This window comes from Scophthalmus maximus, chromosome 1 (assembly GCF_022379125.1).
Source record: "Scophthalmus maximus strain ysfricsl-2021 chromosome 1, ASM2237912v1, whole genome shotgun sequence".
Classification (NCBI taxonomy): Eukaryota; Metazoa; Chordata; class Actinopteri; order Pleuronectiformes; family Scophthalmidae; genus Scophthalmus; species Scophthalmus maximus.
The window spans coordinates 20,022,299-20,036,646 of NC_061515.1; the positions used below are offsets into that span (position 1 = coordinate 20,022,299).

At 40.5% G+C, this 14,348-nt stretch overlaps 1 protein-coding gene across 4 annotated transcripts in view; it reads right to left on the reverse strand.

Annotated features, from left to right (window-relative positions):
• The window catches only part of LOC118312164 (neural cell adhesion molecule 2-like), a 223,051-nt gene that overhangs the window by 20,193 nt on the left and 188,510 nt on the right, over window positions 1-14,348 (reverse strand). For all 4 annotated transcript variants that reach the window (XM_047335336.1, XM_035636543.2, XM_047335338.1 and 1 more), the window contains exons 9-15: window positions 11,348-11,498; window positions 8,989-9,176; window positions 8,178-8,274; window positions 6,770-6,943; window positions 4,853-4,972; window positions 3,667-3,788; window positions 1,120-1,294 (exon numbers count right to left, since the gene is read on the reverse strand). In XM_047335336.1, the coding sequence (XP_047191292.1) occupies window positions 1,120-1,294; window positions 3,667-3,788; window positions 4,853-4,972; window positions 6,770-6,943; window positions 8,178-8,274; window positions 8,989-9,176; window positions 11,348-11,498 (1,027 nt within the window). The remainder of the gene's footprint in view (window positions 1-1,119; window positions 1,295-3,666; window positions 3,789-4,852; window positions 4,973-6,769; window positions 6,944-8,177; window positions 8,275-8,988; window positions 9,177-11,347; window positions 11,499-14,348) is intronic.

Consider the following 14,348-nt stretch of genomic DNA (forward strand, 5'->3'; position numbering starts at 1 on the left):
ACGGGAGAACCACGGGATGAATTGAAAAAAGCAAGAAGGAGATGAAAAAGAATTATATTTTGAAGAAGAAAACTACAGCCAGAGGCTATTTTCACTTGTGGTCTGTTGGGGTTCTTTGAAGCGGACCCTGGTGTGATTGCCACATTTGTGCTGTTTATTTGAACAGGTGTGAATAAATCCCCAGTGTGGACGTCTTGGTCCTGGTCCACTTCCAAATCCGGTCATGAAAAATGTCCGATGGACATCAAAAGGTTCTCAGATCATAAACTCATATTTTAGCATCTTGTTTTGTTTGTCCAACAGTCTTCACCCCAAAAATGTCCAATCTACTACGACATAAAGAAATCAACAAATTCTTGTTTTTCAAAGGTGGCATTTGACATTTTGCGACACAATTAATTAATCGCTTGTCTGTGATACAAATATGCATCAAGAATTAGTAATTTTAGCGGATATATAAAGTCTTTTCTCCATTTATGGTACTTTTTTCTTAGTCATCTATCACTAATGACTTTCGATTTCAGTCTTGTCTAGGGCTGATGCTTTCCTATGAGCAGCACAACTTGCTGTCAGTCTGAAGACGGAAATGTGTAGCTCAGGTAACCATAGCTTTAGTTCTGGCATGTCAACAGGAACAGGAACACGCCATAGATTTGGTAAGATGACTGACGGCTACATCTTGAGCCTTGATTTTAAATTTTTTTCAGCTTAAACCTGTTTACATTCTGGTGAATTGGCGCCATTGTAAGTATGCCCCGTTGGCTATAAGCAGTACCTGCTTTATAATGCACCGAGGGGCCTGCAGGTATCTAATGGTGAATTATTTGTATACTTAAGATTTCTAATCCCATTTATAGATATTCATTTGTGATGGACAGCCTCATTTGTCCAGAAAGCAATGCAGCAATAGGGCCTGCTGCGTTCTGAGCCTCGCTTTATCTTGACTGGAACATCTTGCTCTCTTGCTTTTGTTATCGCCAAAATGTTCCAAAATATTCTCTGAGGGGCTCTCAAAGGGCATTTAAAACCAACTAGAAGGAGGGCAAGGCATAGAAAACTTGATGAATTCAAAAGGGAAATTACAACACAGAGTTTTCCTTTATCATGTATTTCTTTTACCTGTGATGTCAGGTTTCTGCGGCATGAAGAACTGATAAAAGGTAGGCTCCGACAGGCCCTTGACATTACGCGCTGTGATTTCCACTTCATATCTTGTGTTCCACTGCAGCGGCTGAAGCATTGCAAAATCATTTGCTCCTGGAACTAGCTTGGTCATCCACTGTTCCTCTTTGTCCTGGCAGGAGAGAAAAGAGGAGAACTGAGTTAGGGAAAAAAAGGATGCAAAAGATGCTATCCTTTGGTGTTGTTTGATGTGATAACAGATGGTTATACTTGCTTCTAATCTGGGGATTGTGAAAGTTGCTAAAATCATAATAGATTGCAGATGCACTTGTATAGGTAAAAAGAAAGATTAATCCTGTTTTTCATCAAGTTATCACAGGTTCTCAGGATATATGTCCTTGTGTCCTCAGTCTTATTCTCTTTTCCCTTCTTCCTTACGTCATTCCTCCTTTCCCCCCTTCACCCCGTTGTCTTGAGACCAATTGAAAACAAAGGATTGGAAATCTGAAGAGCAGTAGCCTGAAAGCTTTCCAAAAGACACTGTGCACTTAACATTCTTTCCTACTTGGCACCTTGTCCTCCAGTGTTTGTCAGAGTTCAAACTGGGCTTTTAAAAAGTCAAAGTCTGGGGCATGAATGTATGTAACATTTGTGTGTACTGTCAGGTAACTATGACATGTCTGTAGTCGGTTTTCAGTTTCATCCTTTTGCGCCTCCGTGATGAAGCACTCGGTGTGCTCCTGATGCCAAACAAGACCATACGATTACTGGAGTGTGAAGCCAGCACCTTTTGCCGTGCACCGGCCTTCAAAAGCCTTGCTGAGACTCTCTGACCTTCTTCTGCACAGCATATTTTCGTCTGCAGCGGTATTATTTTAAATCGCTGTCACTTTCTCAACAAGACAGAGAAATACCTGCTTGAGCACATTAGCATTGGGGAGATAGGATATTTGGACAAGCTGAAATCCACTTAGTCCTATGGAGAGTTATTTTTCTTTGTGGAGAGTGCCAACTATTCTGCTTACTCGCCTTATCTTCTGAGTTTAAGGTGCAATTTGCTATTTTACACACAAAAAACCCACCCCATCTACTTAAATGGATGAGTGCATGCAGAGATCGTGTGTGTGTGTTTGTGTGTGTGTGTGTGTGTGTGTGTGTACTCTCATTTAAAACATGAATTGTAAGTGTCGCAAAGATTGAAAAATAGAAATTCTCAAGCAGAACATTATACATTTTGCCACCAACGCACCCACTCAACTCAATCAAGGGGAACCTATCAAACCTGTGAGTCACACACACTCTACCAGGGGAAAATTGCATTTCCAGTGTCACATCCTGTGTTGCTATTGTGTTAAACAAAATCACAATCCAAGTACCTGCTTTATTCACTTTCCAAAATCTCATTCTCCTTTTGTTTGCTACTTGACTACTTCGACGCAATGCATTTATATGCCTCTGTATATATCAATTTTCAGGTAATGGTGCATTAGTGATCACACCACCAATATTACTTATACAGTTAGTGGACCCTGATTAAAACTGCACTAACAGGTTATTAAATAAAAAAAATAGAGACAACTTTTACAAAATCCAAATCAACAATTCAAAAATAAAACTGACATGAAAAAAACCTTTCCTGTTAAGTTCTATTCAAATATAAAAGGTTTATACATATATATCCTTTCTTGCTAAGGAAGGTACCTAACTGAATGAAGTGACCCTGAAGTATCCGAGTGTCAGCCATGATAAGAGCTGGTCAAGTTATCAAAATGCTAATGTAAGGTGCTTCAGTTGCTCTTTTCTTATCTCCTTTAGCATACAAGTGCATACAAAAGGAAAGGATAGAATGCTGACCCACAATACATTGCACAAGCAACATTCATTGACCCAGATCAATAACATCTGCCACCAATAACCTCCGTTGCATCACTGTGTACCCTGTTGTGAGTTCAGTTGGGTTCTCTTAGCACTGTGGTTTTCTTTTCCAGAGTCTGTATCACAAAGCTCCTTGACCTCTTTTTATGTGAAGGAAACGTAGTCAGGAAAGGACAAACGATTACATTTTTACCATTCCTGGTGAAAGATCATGTAGTGTGTGTCGCCAGTTGCCAGTCAGTCTAGTATGAACTCACAATGACTGAAGGACACCCGATCACAAGACAGCAAGTTGTGTATTGCGAACTGCTAGTCAGAACCTGGCATGAGTGTTTTGATGTGTTTTGAGACTAATAAGTTGTAGGACAACAATGGAGCTCTATGGCACAAAGGGATTAGATGTACCAGGCTTCAGCTAAACAGATGATACTTGTAAATAGATTAGTTCATTGTTGGTTTTTTGTGTTTTGGGGGGATTTGTTCAGAATAAGAGACATATGGAGTCGTTATTTTGTTTATTAATAGTTTTAGTTTAGTTAAAGTTTTTTTCTTGCTTCATCTTTTCACTTTCAAACCTCTTGAATTCAACTCAACTCAACTCAACTGATCTTGGGAGTTATTTAAACTTTAATTAGGGCGGATTCTGACACCACACTCTAATTTACTCACAGTCTTGTACTTGACTATATACTCCACGATGGGCATCCCTCCATCATCCTGCTTGACCAGCCCCAGCCTGTAGGCCTTGCCCATTCCTCTCTGCCCATGGACCGCCGGCGGACTCGGCTCTCCTGTGGACACAGAAGGAGCAAGCTTCAGCCGAGATGCAAAACATAATGTCTTTGTGTGTGTGTGTGTGTGTGTGTGTGTGTGTGTGTATGTGCTTGTTTTTGTGAGACAATGAGTGTGTACCTGTGCCTGCATTCCCAAGGAGGTGAGCAGGTGGCAATGTGAGATATGAAATAAGGATGCAGTACAAGGAGAGAGACGGATTTAAACTGAATTAAATTCATATTACAAGGCAACTCCCACTGTCTGTCTATAACTAATGTTGACTGCAGGCTCTTATTATTCACTGTATTTTGCTAATTGGGTCTTCTTTCCATCCTCAGTAGCTGCACTGCCGTATAATATAACCAATGGAAACACTTTTTTATATGGCTCTGTCTGGATTTACGGCAACTCTGCTCTGCCAGATTGCCAGAATAAATAAAAAGCTTATCATAAAACCCCTGCAGTATATAATTTTTTTAATGCTGCAGTTTTATATCAAGACACAAATTTGACAGGATCTATTCCAATAATCTGGATTCATATCACTGAAATATGAGGTGGTTGCAACTATCTCAAATATAAGCACTGCAGACTTTCATAAGATTGCAAAAGGGTCTCAATTTGCCAAGGCGCTGATGCTTTGAATAGATTTTGCAGTGTATTTGCATTACTATCTTTGTCTTTATTTTATTTTATTTCATGAAATCAGGAAACAAAAACCTCTCTAATATTATAAAAAGAAATAAATTTCCATAGATTTCCAAAGTGTTTATAGTTCAATTTTAAGAGAATTTTTTGTTCTCTGGGTTTGTACCCAATTATCTACTGCACATCATAATTTGCTAACTGCTAGGATTTACCAATAATTAACTATTCACGCAGTTTAACTGCTATGAATCTACTGTTGTAAATAATTTAAGTTTTGATTTCATAATTTTTTTTTGACATGTGTAAGTTCTGTTAGAATAGCTTGGAAGATTCATATTGGGCCGTTGATCATATTGAGTTGTAAAGCTCTTATTTTGAAGAGCGTCTCATTTAAATGCACTGCGAGAGTTGAAGAACAGAGAATCCCACTTACGGATGGGTAGAGTCTGGAAGGTCTCCGTGTGGCTGAACTCCCCCTGACCCTTTCCGTTGACGGCTGCCACTCGGACCTCGTACGTCGTGTTGGGCTCGAGTCCTGTCAGCACCACTGTCGCTGGAGAGAGACACGACCAGAGTTCATGTCACCTGGAAATATGTGGCCACCATCAATCATGTAGCGAATTAAAATGATTAAAAGAGTGGGTTTTTAATGTTTTAGGCCACTAGTGGATTAATTTGAAATATTATTTGGCTTCCTGGAAAATCATTTTTGCCACGTGTACATCACAAAAGCTTTTGATTTGGATTCACAAGCTGTTCCACCATCCAACAAGTACTTACGCATAATCACATATGACTGTAATTTTTGCCCATGTTTTTTTTCCAAGCTGTGCTTAACCAATATATCAAAGCAGACCTATTACCGATTGATCTCTACCAGAGTCATTGTCTCTGTACCATCTGCCATGTGCTCACTTGTTTCAAGTCTCAGTAAGAAAGCTTGAGCTGAACAACTAAAATATAAATTAAATAAAGCAGCTACAACATTAACTCATAAAATAATAAATAAAAATAATAATGACAAAAAATATCAAATAATCTTATGTGAATGCAAGATAATACCAACAGTGTAAATACTGTATTTAAAGAGAGAAGCTGTAGGCCTACAACAAAAGCGAAGGATGAGTTATAATACACAATGTATTCAAGGAGGAGCTCCGAGTGTGAATCTCATGAGATCATTGTACGTTATTCTGAGGAATATAAGAAGTGAAAACAGTGTGATATGTTGCAACTGTACAGTGAATTACATTGATTATTAAAGAAAACAGGAAATCCAATCATCAGACCGCATTACAGAGTCCTATTTAAATTTCAAAGTCATTAGAGTCAATTTACATAACCTTCACTATTCAGAGGAGCCGGCAGAGAGTTGGCAGTGTAATGAGCTTAAGTGAAAGTTGTTGTTTTTGTCAGTATGCACAAATTAAATACTTCAATGGTAATAGGTGCTTCTGCAGTTATTTAGTCCCAGAACTGAAAACAAACACTGCAATTTGCAACTGTGCTAGGTTACTTTCCAGGCCATAAGCAGGCATTTCAATTTGGGCAAAAGCATTCAAATGAAATGAGTCCAGGCATCTAATTATATTGAAGAGTTTACTTTCTACTGAGAATATCTGAAGTGGCTCAAATGATTGCATATTGGCACTTAACTGGCTTGTAATTAGTCTAGCTCACAATTTGACTAAATTTTATATTAGAAAAAAACATGTATTACATTCATAATTAAGCTTTATTTATCTGGTTCTTTCTCCCTTTGTTCTTCAAACATGTCCCTTTGTCTCCGTCTCTACACGTGGAGTATATTTATAAATTATACTCTAAGTGCTACTGTAGCTGCTTGTTAGTAGTCACCTCACTGCATCTCCATATTGTAACTGGCTGTGAAATGAGGGATATAAGTGATAAGCCCTTCAGGTTTGTCAGACCTGCTTATCACCTAGGCATTCAGCCTCTGGCTTCCATTTTCCTTCCATCCATCCTCCCCCTAATGGTTACTTTTCCACCAGCAGGCTCAGGAAACAATTTGGAGTCGTAACGACATGAGAAGTAGTGGGGGAGTGTGCTCTTTCAGCTCTGACGGGTTGTGTGGAGGGGTAAATATATATAGTATATTATATACTATAACAAAATATAATATTCTTTGTTTGTATAACTGGTTTATGACAAGTTCTCATCAATTAAGGGTCACTGAATGCATCAATGATCATGTGAATGACAACATTTTAATTCATGTAAGAGAGGCCTATATTTAACATTGTGATGTGAGTTTAAGTTCCATAGACCAGAAAGTATGCAATTTATCTTTAGATTACTGGCATCGCTATTTTGAACAAACACCACTCACTCTGGACACTGTGCGACTTGATGTCCCTCCAGTCCTGTGAGCCCACCTCCTTGTACTGCACCAGGTAGTAGCTGATGGGCACGCCACCATGCGAGTCGGGCTTCATGAAGGTGACAGTTGCCAAGCGCTGGGAAACCGCTGACAGACGCACCGAGTACGGATTCGATGGTACGTCTGAAAAAAAGAGACAAACATTATGAATCAATCACTTTCACAGGCATGCCGATTTTGGTTTGCCACCAGTTTCAGGGTCCGAAAATTCCTATTTCACAAAGTTGCATGAATAAAAGGAAGACAGCACAGGTTAGTGATGAGGAATAAAATACAAATCAAGACTCATCTCAGAAATTCTAGTGAAATCCATCCAATGGTTGTTGAGATATCTTCGTCTGAACCAAAGTGGTGCACTGACCAACTGAAAGTCCTGATGCTTTGATATTTGCACAACAATAACGATGACACCACTTTTTTTAAAGGTGAAAGTGCTGTACTGTTGATGATGACAACAGGACAAGCTGTGCCTCCCACCTTTTACATAACTGTCATCCCCATAATGAAACTAAAGAGAGACATTATTGCTATAATAACTCTGGCCTTGAAAGCAATTGAACACAGTAAGAAAATGTATTTTGAGGTAAGGAGGCACATCACTCAGCTGCATCTTTCATCTGTCCTTGGACTTGCAAACCAACATTATTGCTAATTTTTTTCTTTCAGAAAATTGTTCATTGTTCACATATTTTCTGGCCATATTTCTATTAAAAATATTTGATTCACTAGAAACTTATTTTCAAAAAGCACATTTCTACTGGTTTTTACTTAAGTTTTTTGAGTCAGCGTGCCCGAGAAGTCTCTCTATTCCACTGGCAATCATCTCCATTATTGACTCAAACTTTTATAACAGTGTGAGTGTGTGTATGTATGTTCCCCTGTGTGTGTGTGTGTGTGTGTGTCTGCGTGCATTTCCTGCAGAATTGTTAGTGTCAGAATAACTTGCAAACACATTGTTTTCAGCAGTGCACATATTAGGTCAGCTTTTTGCTCACCAATTTTCTCCTTAGCCGGAGCAATTCCATCTGCACTAAAAATAATTGGCCTGCACTATTGTGTATTACCCCGTAAATTAGGGGGTACTTCACAAAATAGTGAAGGATGGTAAATCAGCTGGCACTATTTGAGATTAGGCTAGTGAATAGGGGTTGGGAGTTATAGTGGAATTTATCTTCCTGAGAATTGCAAATAAGGCTATTGCCATTAGTAGAGTGGTAGAGGGTTACAACATTAGAGTTACTGTGAGAGCGGTGATTCAAAAGGTTGAACTGCACACATTCTTGACTCGAAAATGAAGTCATCCATCTCATTAGCTCAGGGGAAGGACATACAGTGGTGGGCAGCTCTGCAGACTCACCTGCCTGGGCCAGAATGAACTCCTGGTAGCGAACTCCAATGTTGTTCCTGGCTGTGCAGTTGTAGCGGCCAAAGTCCCTGTCAGACATTGGAGTCACCTTGAACCAGAAAATAATTATTGAAAAGGAAAAAAAAAGAAGTTAAATGAAGTTTAATGTTTTCATAAATCATTTACTAAAATGTATTTTAAGTCTGTTGAAACAGCAAACAGTCCAGGTTCCGATTTACTATATCTGCACATTTCTGTCTAGTCAAACACGATGGATGAAAAATTATTTTTGTTTGTGGTTTTCATTGATTAAAACAACTACAGTTACAGCTGCATCAATCAATATTTTTCACATTAACAACCAATCAAATGACTGTGTGATGTGAGATGGGAAACCAACGCTGTAACCCTTGACGCTACAGGTGATTTCAGCATCTTTGAGCTCATTGTGCTGGATTCAAGGCCCAGAGCTTTAATTTTTTGCTTCACTCTCACTGCTCTAATCAATCTTGTTATGAGCCAAAGATTAAAAAAACAAGAGGACTATTTATTTCTAAGTTCTAAGTGTCACCTGTGTTTATTTTTTTCTCTCAAACGCCCAAGACAAATTACTCGTAAAGAAGACAATAAAGGCTAATGTAATCCTACCCTATCCTATTTAAGATGGAACTGGTTCAATCATTACGATTACAAAAGCTGCTGTAGATCAATTTTCTGTCTGTCACCAAATCCATTAAGTATTGTGAGAGTTCTCACGTTCTGTAGCCGCAGGTAAACAGGTCAATACCACAGTTTCAGCTTTGATCTCCGGACTCGTACCCACCTCCAGCACCGACTTGCCCTCTGCACTGTACACTCGCGTGTTGGCTGTTCCCTCTGCAGAGATGGTGAAGCGCTCTCTCCTCCACAGCATGGTGGCAGGAGGGTTGGACATCACGTCACAGCTTATGTTCACTGGGTTGCCCTCCCACGAATAGTAGATGGTGTGATTGGTCAGGAACTTTGGTATGTCTGCCGTACAAAAGGGACATTGCATCTCTAGCACTTTCCTCATTCATAGTAATGCAGCTTTCAGAATAAAACAAGACCTGCATTACTTAAACAGTTACACAGTTTTAGAAATGCAGTAATTTGTGGCAGTTAAAAACTCAAATCAAAGGTGGAGCTGCGTTGGATGATCAAAGACATAAAAATGACTGGTTGAGGCTTAACCCACAAATTCCTCAAAGGGGGAAGGGGGGAAAAAGTATTTCATTAGCGTCTCTCTGCGCTCCCAAACTCTCTCTGCATCTCAAAAAGAGAAACTTAAATTTAATTGAAGCCACCTCATGCATGGGGGGGGGGGGTCCTCCATTACGATCATCTCCCCATGAATAAAAATAAATGCAAACAGAAGCTCATTTGCCCCAGCAAATAGGAAGGGCAGTAATGGACGATCGAAGTGGCTAGCTGTCGTGCAGATTTCTCTCGGCCCAGTCAGCCCAGCTCAGTCGGAGAGGCATTATGGTTGTTTCATGATTGCTTGCAGGATTCCATTAAAGAGATTGATGCCTGGCTCTCTGTCACAGCCGAGGACGTGTTATCCCCCTGCAGCCTGCAGTGACTTAGTAAATTAGTTCATTAGTTCGGTGGCAAGAGTCTGTGTCTCTCTGCAGAGTGCGAGTCAAGTCGCAGGCCAAGTGTTCAGCTGTTTACAGTTTAATGACTGCAACTTTGGCTTGTGGTCGAAGGGTTGGCGAATGCATGCGAGATTTGTTTTCTATCTCTCTTCACGAGGGTGCCTTCAAACTTTTTCCAAAATGTCTACTTTTCAAGAGCTATGCACAGCCAGTTTTAAGGGGGGCCATGAACCCAAAAGTCACCTCAGCCAGAAGAGAAGACAATTGGTTTCAAAATGACAACAGAGACGCAGTATTCATTTCACCCCCTCACTCTCAATCTTTTTTGTTTGTTTGTTGTTCCTCTGTGCTTCAAAGTGGAAACGCTGCTATTGGAAAGAGCATTTTCCATTGGTCTCGTTCAGGCAGCAGAGCTTCTCTCATAATGAACATCTTCATGCCAAGGCCAAAATGGAGATCTTTGCTTCAGAGCTCATTAGGCAGGGGATAGCCCGTCCCCAATAACAAAGGACAACCAGCACTGAGGAATGGGCGTGCTCACTGGGAAGTAGGGGAGCTTTAACTGGGGGGGTGAAAGGCGATGCATGATGTCCTCTTACTAATTAACACTTCTGGAGGCGGTGTGTGTGGTGTACCGGGTGCAGGGTTTTGGGGTGTGCTTGAGTTGTTTATAGAAGTATCATGATCTTCACAGAGAAAAACAGAGTGGTTGAACTTTTGAAACACGTGCATGTATATGTCTGCAAGAAGTTCACGCTGACTTAAATGTGTGCATGTGTTTCATTTTCACATTAAGGGTATAATACGGAGAGAGTGGAGGAGTGGGTGAGGTTGTGTCAAGTGACCAGGACTCCAGCAGTCTTATTTTTTTGCATATTGTTGCTGGAGCATTTCCAACTTTTGGAAGAAATAATGAGTGCCTACATGAAAAAAAATAAAAAAGAATTAACTGACAAAAGGTAAAGGGAAGTGTTGCAATGCAATGTGGATGATAAAACATCACAGTGAATGTAGAAATGTTTAATTTGCTGTAAAAAACAACACTTTTGCAATCCTACTCACTCAACAAGTTATCTAACCTCAAGTCTCTTATAATTTGTCTAGCTAAACAGTTTTATAGTACTGTTAATTGACTTCTGTATTCAAGTTAATGCCATGCTCAGTATCTGTGTTCTTGGAGTGGCACGAGTGAGGGTTTAAATGTATTTAAATGTGTTAAAGCTTAAACAGAGTGTTAAGTTGATCTTTAAGTCTGTACATTTAGATCATTTAAAGACCAATTCAACAATTCAGCAATGTGTTTTCTTCTAATTTCATGGCTCTAGCTGCTTCAAAGTAGAGGAATGAAAAAAATCTATATTTACCATTTCTATCATTTGTCCAGTATAGATGAGCACACACTGGTTTGTTAAATCTGCAGTGTGATAATACACACCTACTGTGTATCCACATACTGTAATGATCTCTGCTCAGGAAAGTGTGTGCAGTGTGATGATCAGGAATAACTGAAAAAAACACTAGTGGGAGGTGCTGTGCAACCAATCACACCACACACATACTTACACTCAATGTCCAGAAACATGCTCTTCTGATGACCTCCGATCCTGCTGAGTGCCTCGCAGTCGAAGCGGCCGAAGTCGGCGAGCCTCACGCCGCTGATTGTCAACACCGACTTGCCGTGACGGCCGCGGACTTCAAAGCGGCCGTCCTGCCTCTGGAGACACAAACACACCCACGTGTAGCTTACTTCTGTAGGCGTGATGATATATTCTACTGTAGCAGGCCACAAACCACGGTTCTTTTGTCAAGGTATTTTCCAACTGTGAAGTTCATTTGTGTTTACATCCCTGAAATTTTCACTGAGTTATTGCCCCTTGATAAGTGGCATTGTATGGGAATTCTGAGCAATATCCAAGCAACAAAGAGAAGCTAAGAAAATAGACCTAGAGTACTGAAACAGGAGGAGGTAGATTATAGTTATTATTCCTAAGCACTTTATTTGTGATCATATATTTAATCGAAAAGTCACAATAATGTCTGTGATTTGAAAACTGGAGAAATTATTGGTTATGATATGAAAGGGGAACACCAACAAAATCATGTGCACCAAGTAATTTACAGAAGGTTCTTGACCCAACTTTGTACATTTGACTGAATGACAGCCCCTTGATCCATTTTGATCACCCTTTTCCCCGTGCAGGTAACTGTCACTTGTCGAGGTTAATGCAAAAAAAAAACCCTGTCGATTTATTACAAGGTCATTACATCTGTATTAAGACAGATGGTATCAATTTGAAGCAATGGGTCAATTACAGCAGCCGAGGCTATCATTCCAGGAATCGACATTCACTCGTAATGAGAAAAAAACACCCCAGGAGCATCCCTGTTGCAGAAACGATACAGCTGTAGCCTCCAGACGGTTACCTAACAGATACCCTCCGTCACCCCAGAGAAAATACTTTGCAGCTGTACTGCCCCTGGACTCAAGGTTGATGCATTTGAGAGCTGCGTTTTTTTGGAGGGGGGAGTTTTGGAATAAGAGGTCAGATACCGCGAATGAAATGATCTTGCCACGTGCTGCCTGTTATCTTCAAATGCTGCTTTTTTCAGTTTTTCAGTAAATTTTTCATGCAGAAAAAAGCATTTGCAATCCCAAACTTCTTAGATCTGTCCTATTTCAGAAAAAAATCAGATCACAAATATTGGGTTAAAATGACGATTCATTGTTTGTACTTCATATAAATATTGCAATTAAGATGTTGATTGACACTCTCTGTATGCATTTATGGCAACACCGTGAATAGCAAATGCTGTTTTAGTTGAGGTCTTATTATTATTCATCAAGTCTGAGAGTACTGCAGGCCATTTTCAATAAAAGTACCCCCGAACGGCACATGGCTTTCGATGTGGTGTCCTGGGCTCTTGAAGCCTTTCTGAACAAAAAGAAGTGCGGTTATTAAAGTGATGGCGTATCATGATTTCGCTATCACTGCTAAGCAACGCTGAAATGCACATGGTGTATCTTCTCACTGCAGGAAAATGAGGTCTGCTGAGATGTACATTTTTCATGTGCACGATGTGGATAATTATATGAGGAATAGAAACACGTGCACACGCGCACACACCCACTGCACAGAGGCTTTGTGGTTATGAGAACAACATACTGTATGTCCAAGGGTGTACGTAAAACATCCATATGAATCACAAGTTTACTTTTCCCACATTGTTGCCTCCTAATTAGTCAATTAAGTCAACTTAGAGAAACAGCTTTAGCAGAGTAAAAATAGAATATAATTATTTAGCTCAAGGCCTCAGAGTATAATGCAGGATTGCACTCAAATGAGTTTATTCCTAGTAAAGGCATTGGATGAAAAAAAGCTAAATAACAAAATGCAGAGCCTGAGAGTCAAATCAAGCTCACAGTAAGCCTATTTAGCAAAGGGATACCCCACAATGCTTTGGGAGGTTTTTTTTTGTAGGTACAGCCGTAATCAGCAAGATTCTTTTTTGTGTGAATTTGCGTCATCATTGGTGATGATCACCGACTTCCACTGTGAATCGGCAGTGTGTATTCAGCCATGGTAGCTATCATTGTTCACGCCGACTGCAGGAAATCCAAAACATCATTTCCTGATGAGTATTTTTAGCAGCAGAGTTTTGGGATCACGCTGCGTTCATGTCACAGAGGAGCTGCTGTAACGAATGACTTACAACTTCTGAATGCCGTGTGTGTTAAGAGCCAAATCAAAATTACAACTGGGCAACTGATATATCTCGAAAAACTCTAACATTCTCCCCCTGAGAACAAGTGGAGAGGATCGATCCCTCTCTCACGTCTGAGAGAAATGAAATCCGCCCACCAGCACCTCTAAAGTTGGCTAATTATCACATTATATTTGTTTTTGTTTTATCACAGTTTCAAGCTACTTGATAATTAGCAATAGAGCCTATGATAGATAGAGCCACCTGCCTCTGCTAATACTCATTATGTGTCTAAGCCTCGTAAGCCTCGGCCGTGAAGCCCCCTCTTCTGAATCAGACCCTCTTTAGGCTGTCGCTCTTAGACCGCTAAAGCATTATCCCGTTCTGAATAGCTTATCTTTGCTCTTATCATCCCAATACTATCAACCAATGAGGTGAAGCGGCTTTTAAAAAGGCTTGGCTCTGGTCCCTTTGTGTTGCCACTGCATCCTTTGCCTGTTTGCGTCGCCGGCTGAGGTGAATGGGATTGGGAGTGTGCGTGTTGAATAGGAGTGCTGAGGAGGGGGGGCTGAGAGAGGAGGAGGAATTCTTCCAGGAGGGAACTTCTGAGTCGGGAAATTACACGCTAACACCCCCCACCCACATCCCTCATCCTCCCTCTCTCCGCCAACTGACAGGGTCTGTGTCTAGAGACAAACTCAGCACAGCCTGTTTGATATGCAGCTCGGTGGAACGACAATGCAAGCAGCCAGACGTGAACACAACAGCGACTCACAGGCACACTACATGGACGCACACGCGCTTGCACACATACTGTACACACGTGAACAGCGACCAACATGAGAGCGCCCGAGATAAAAGA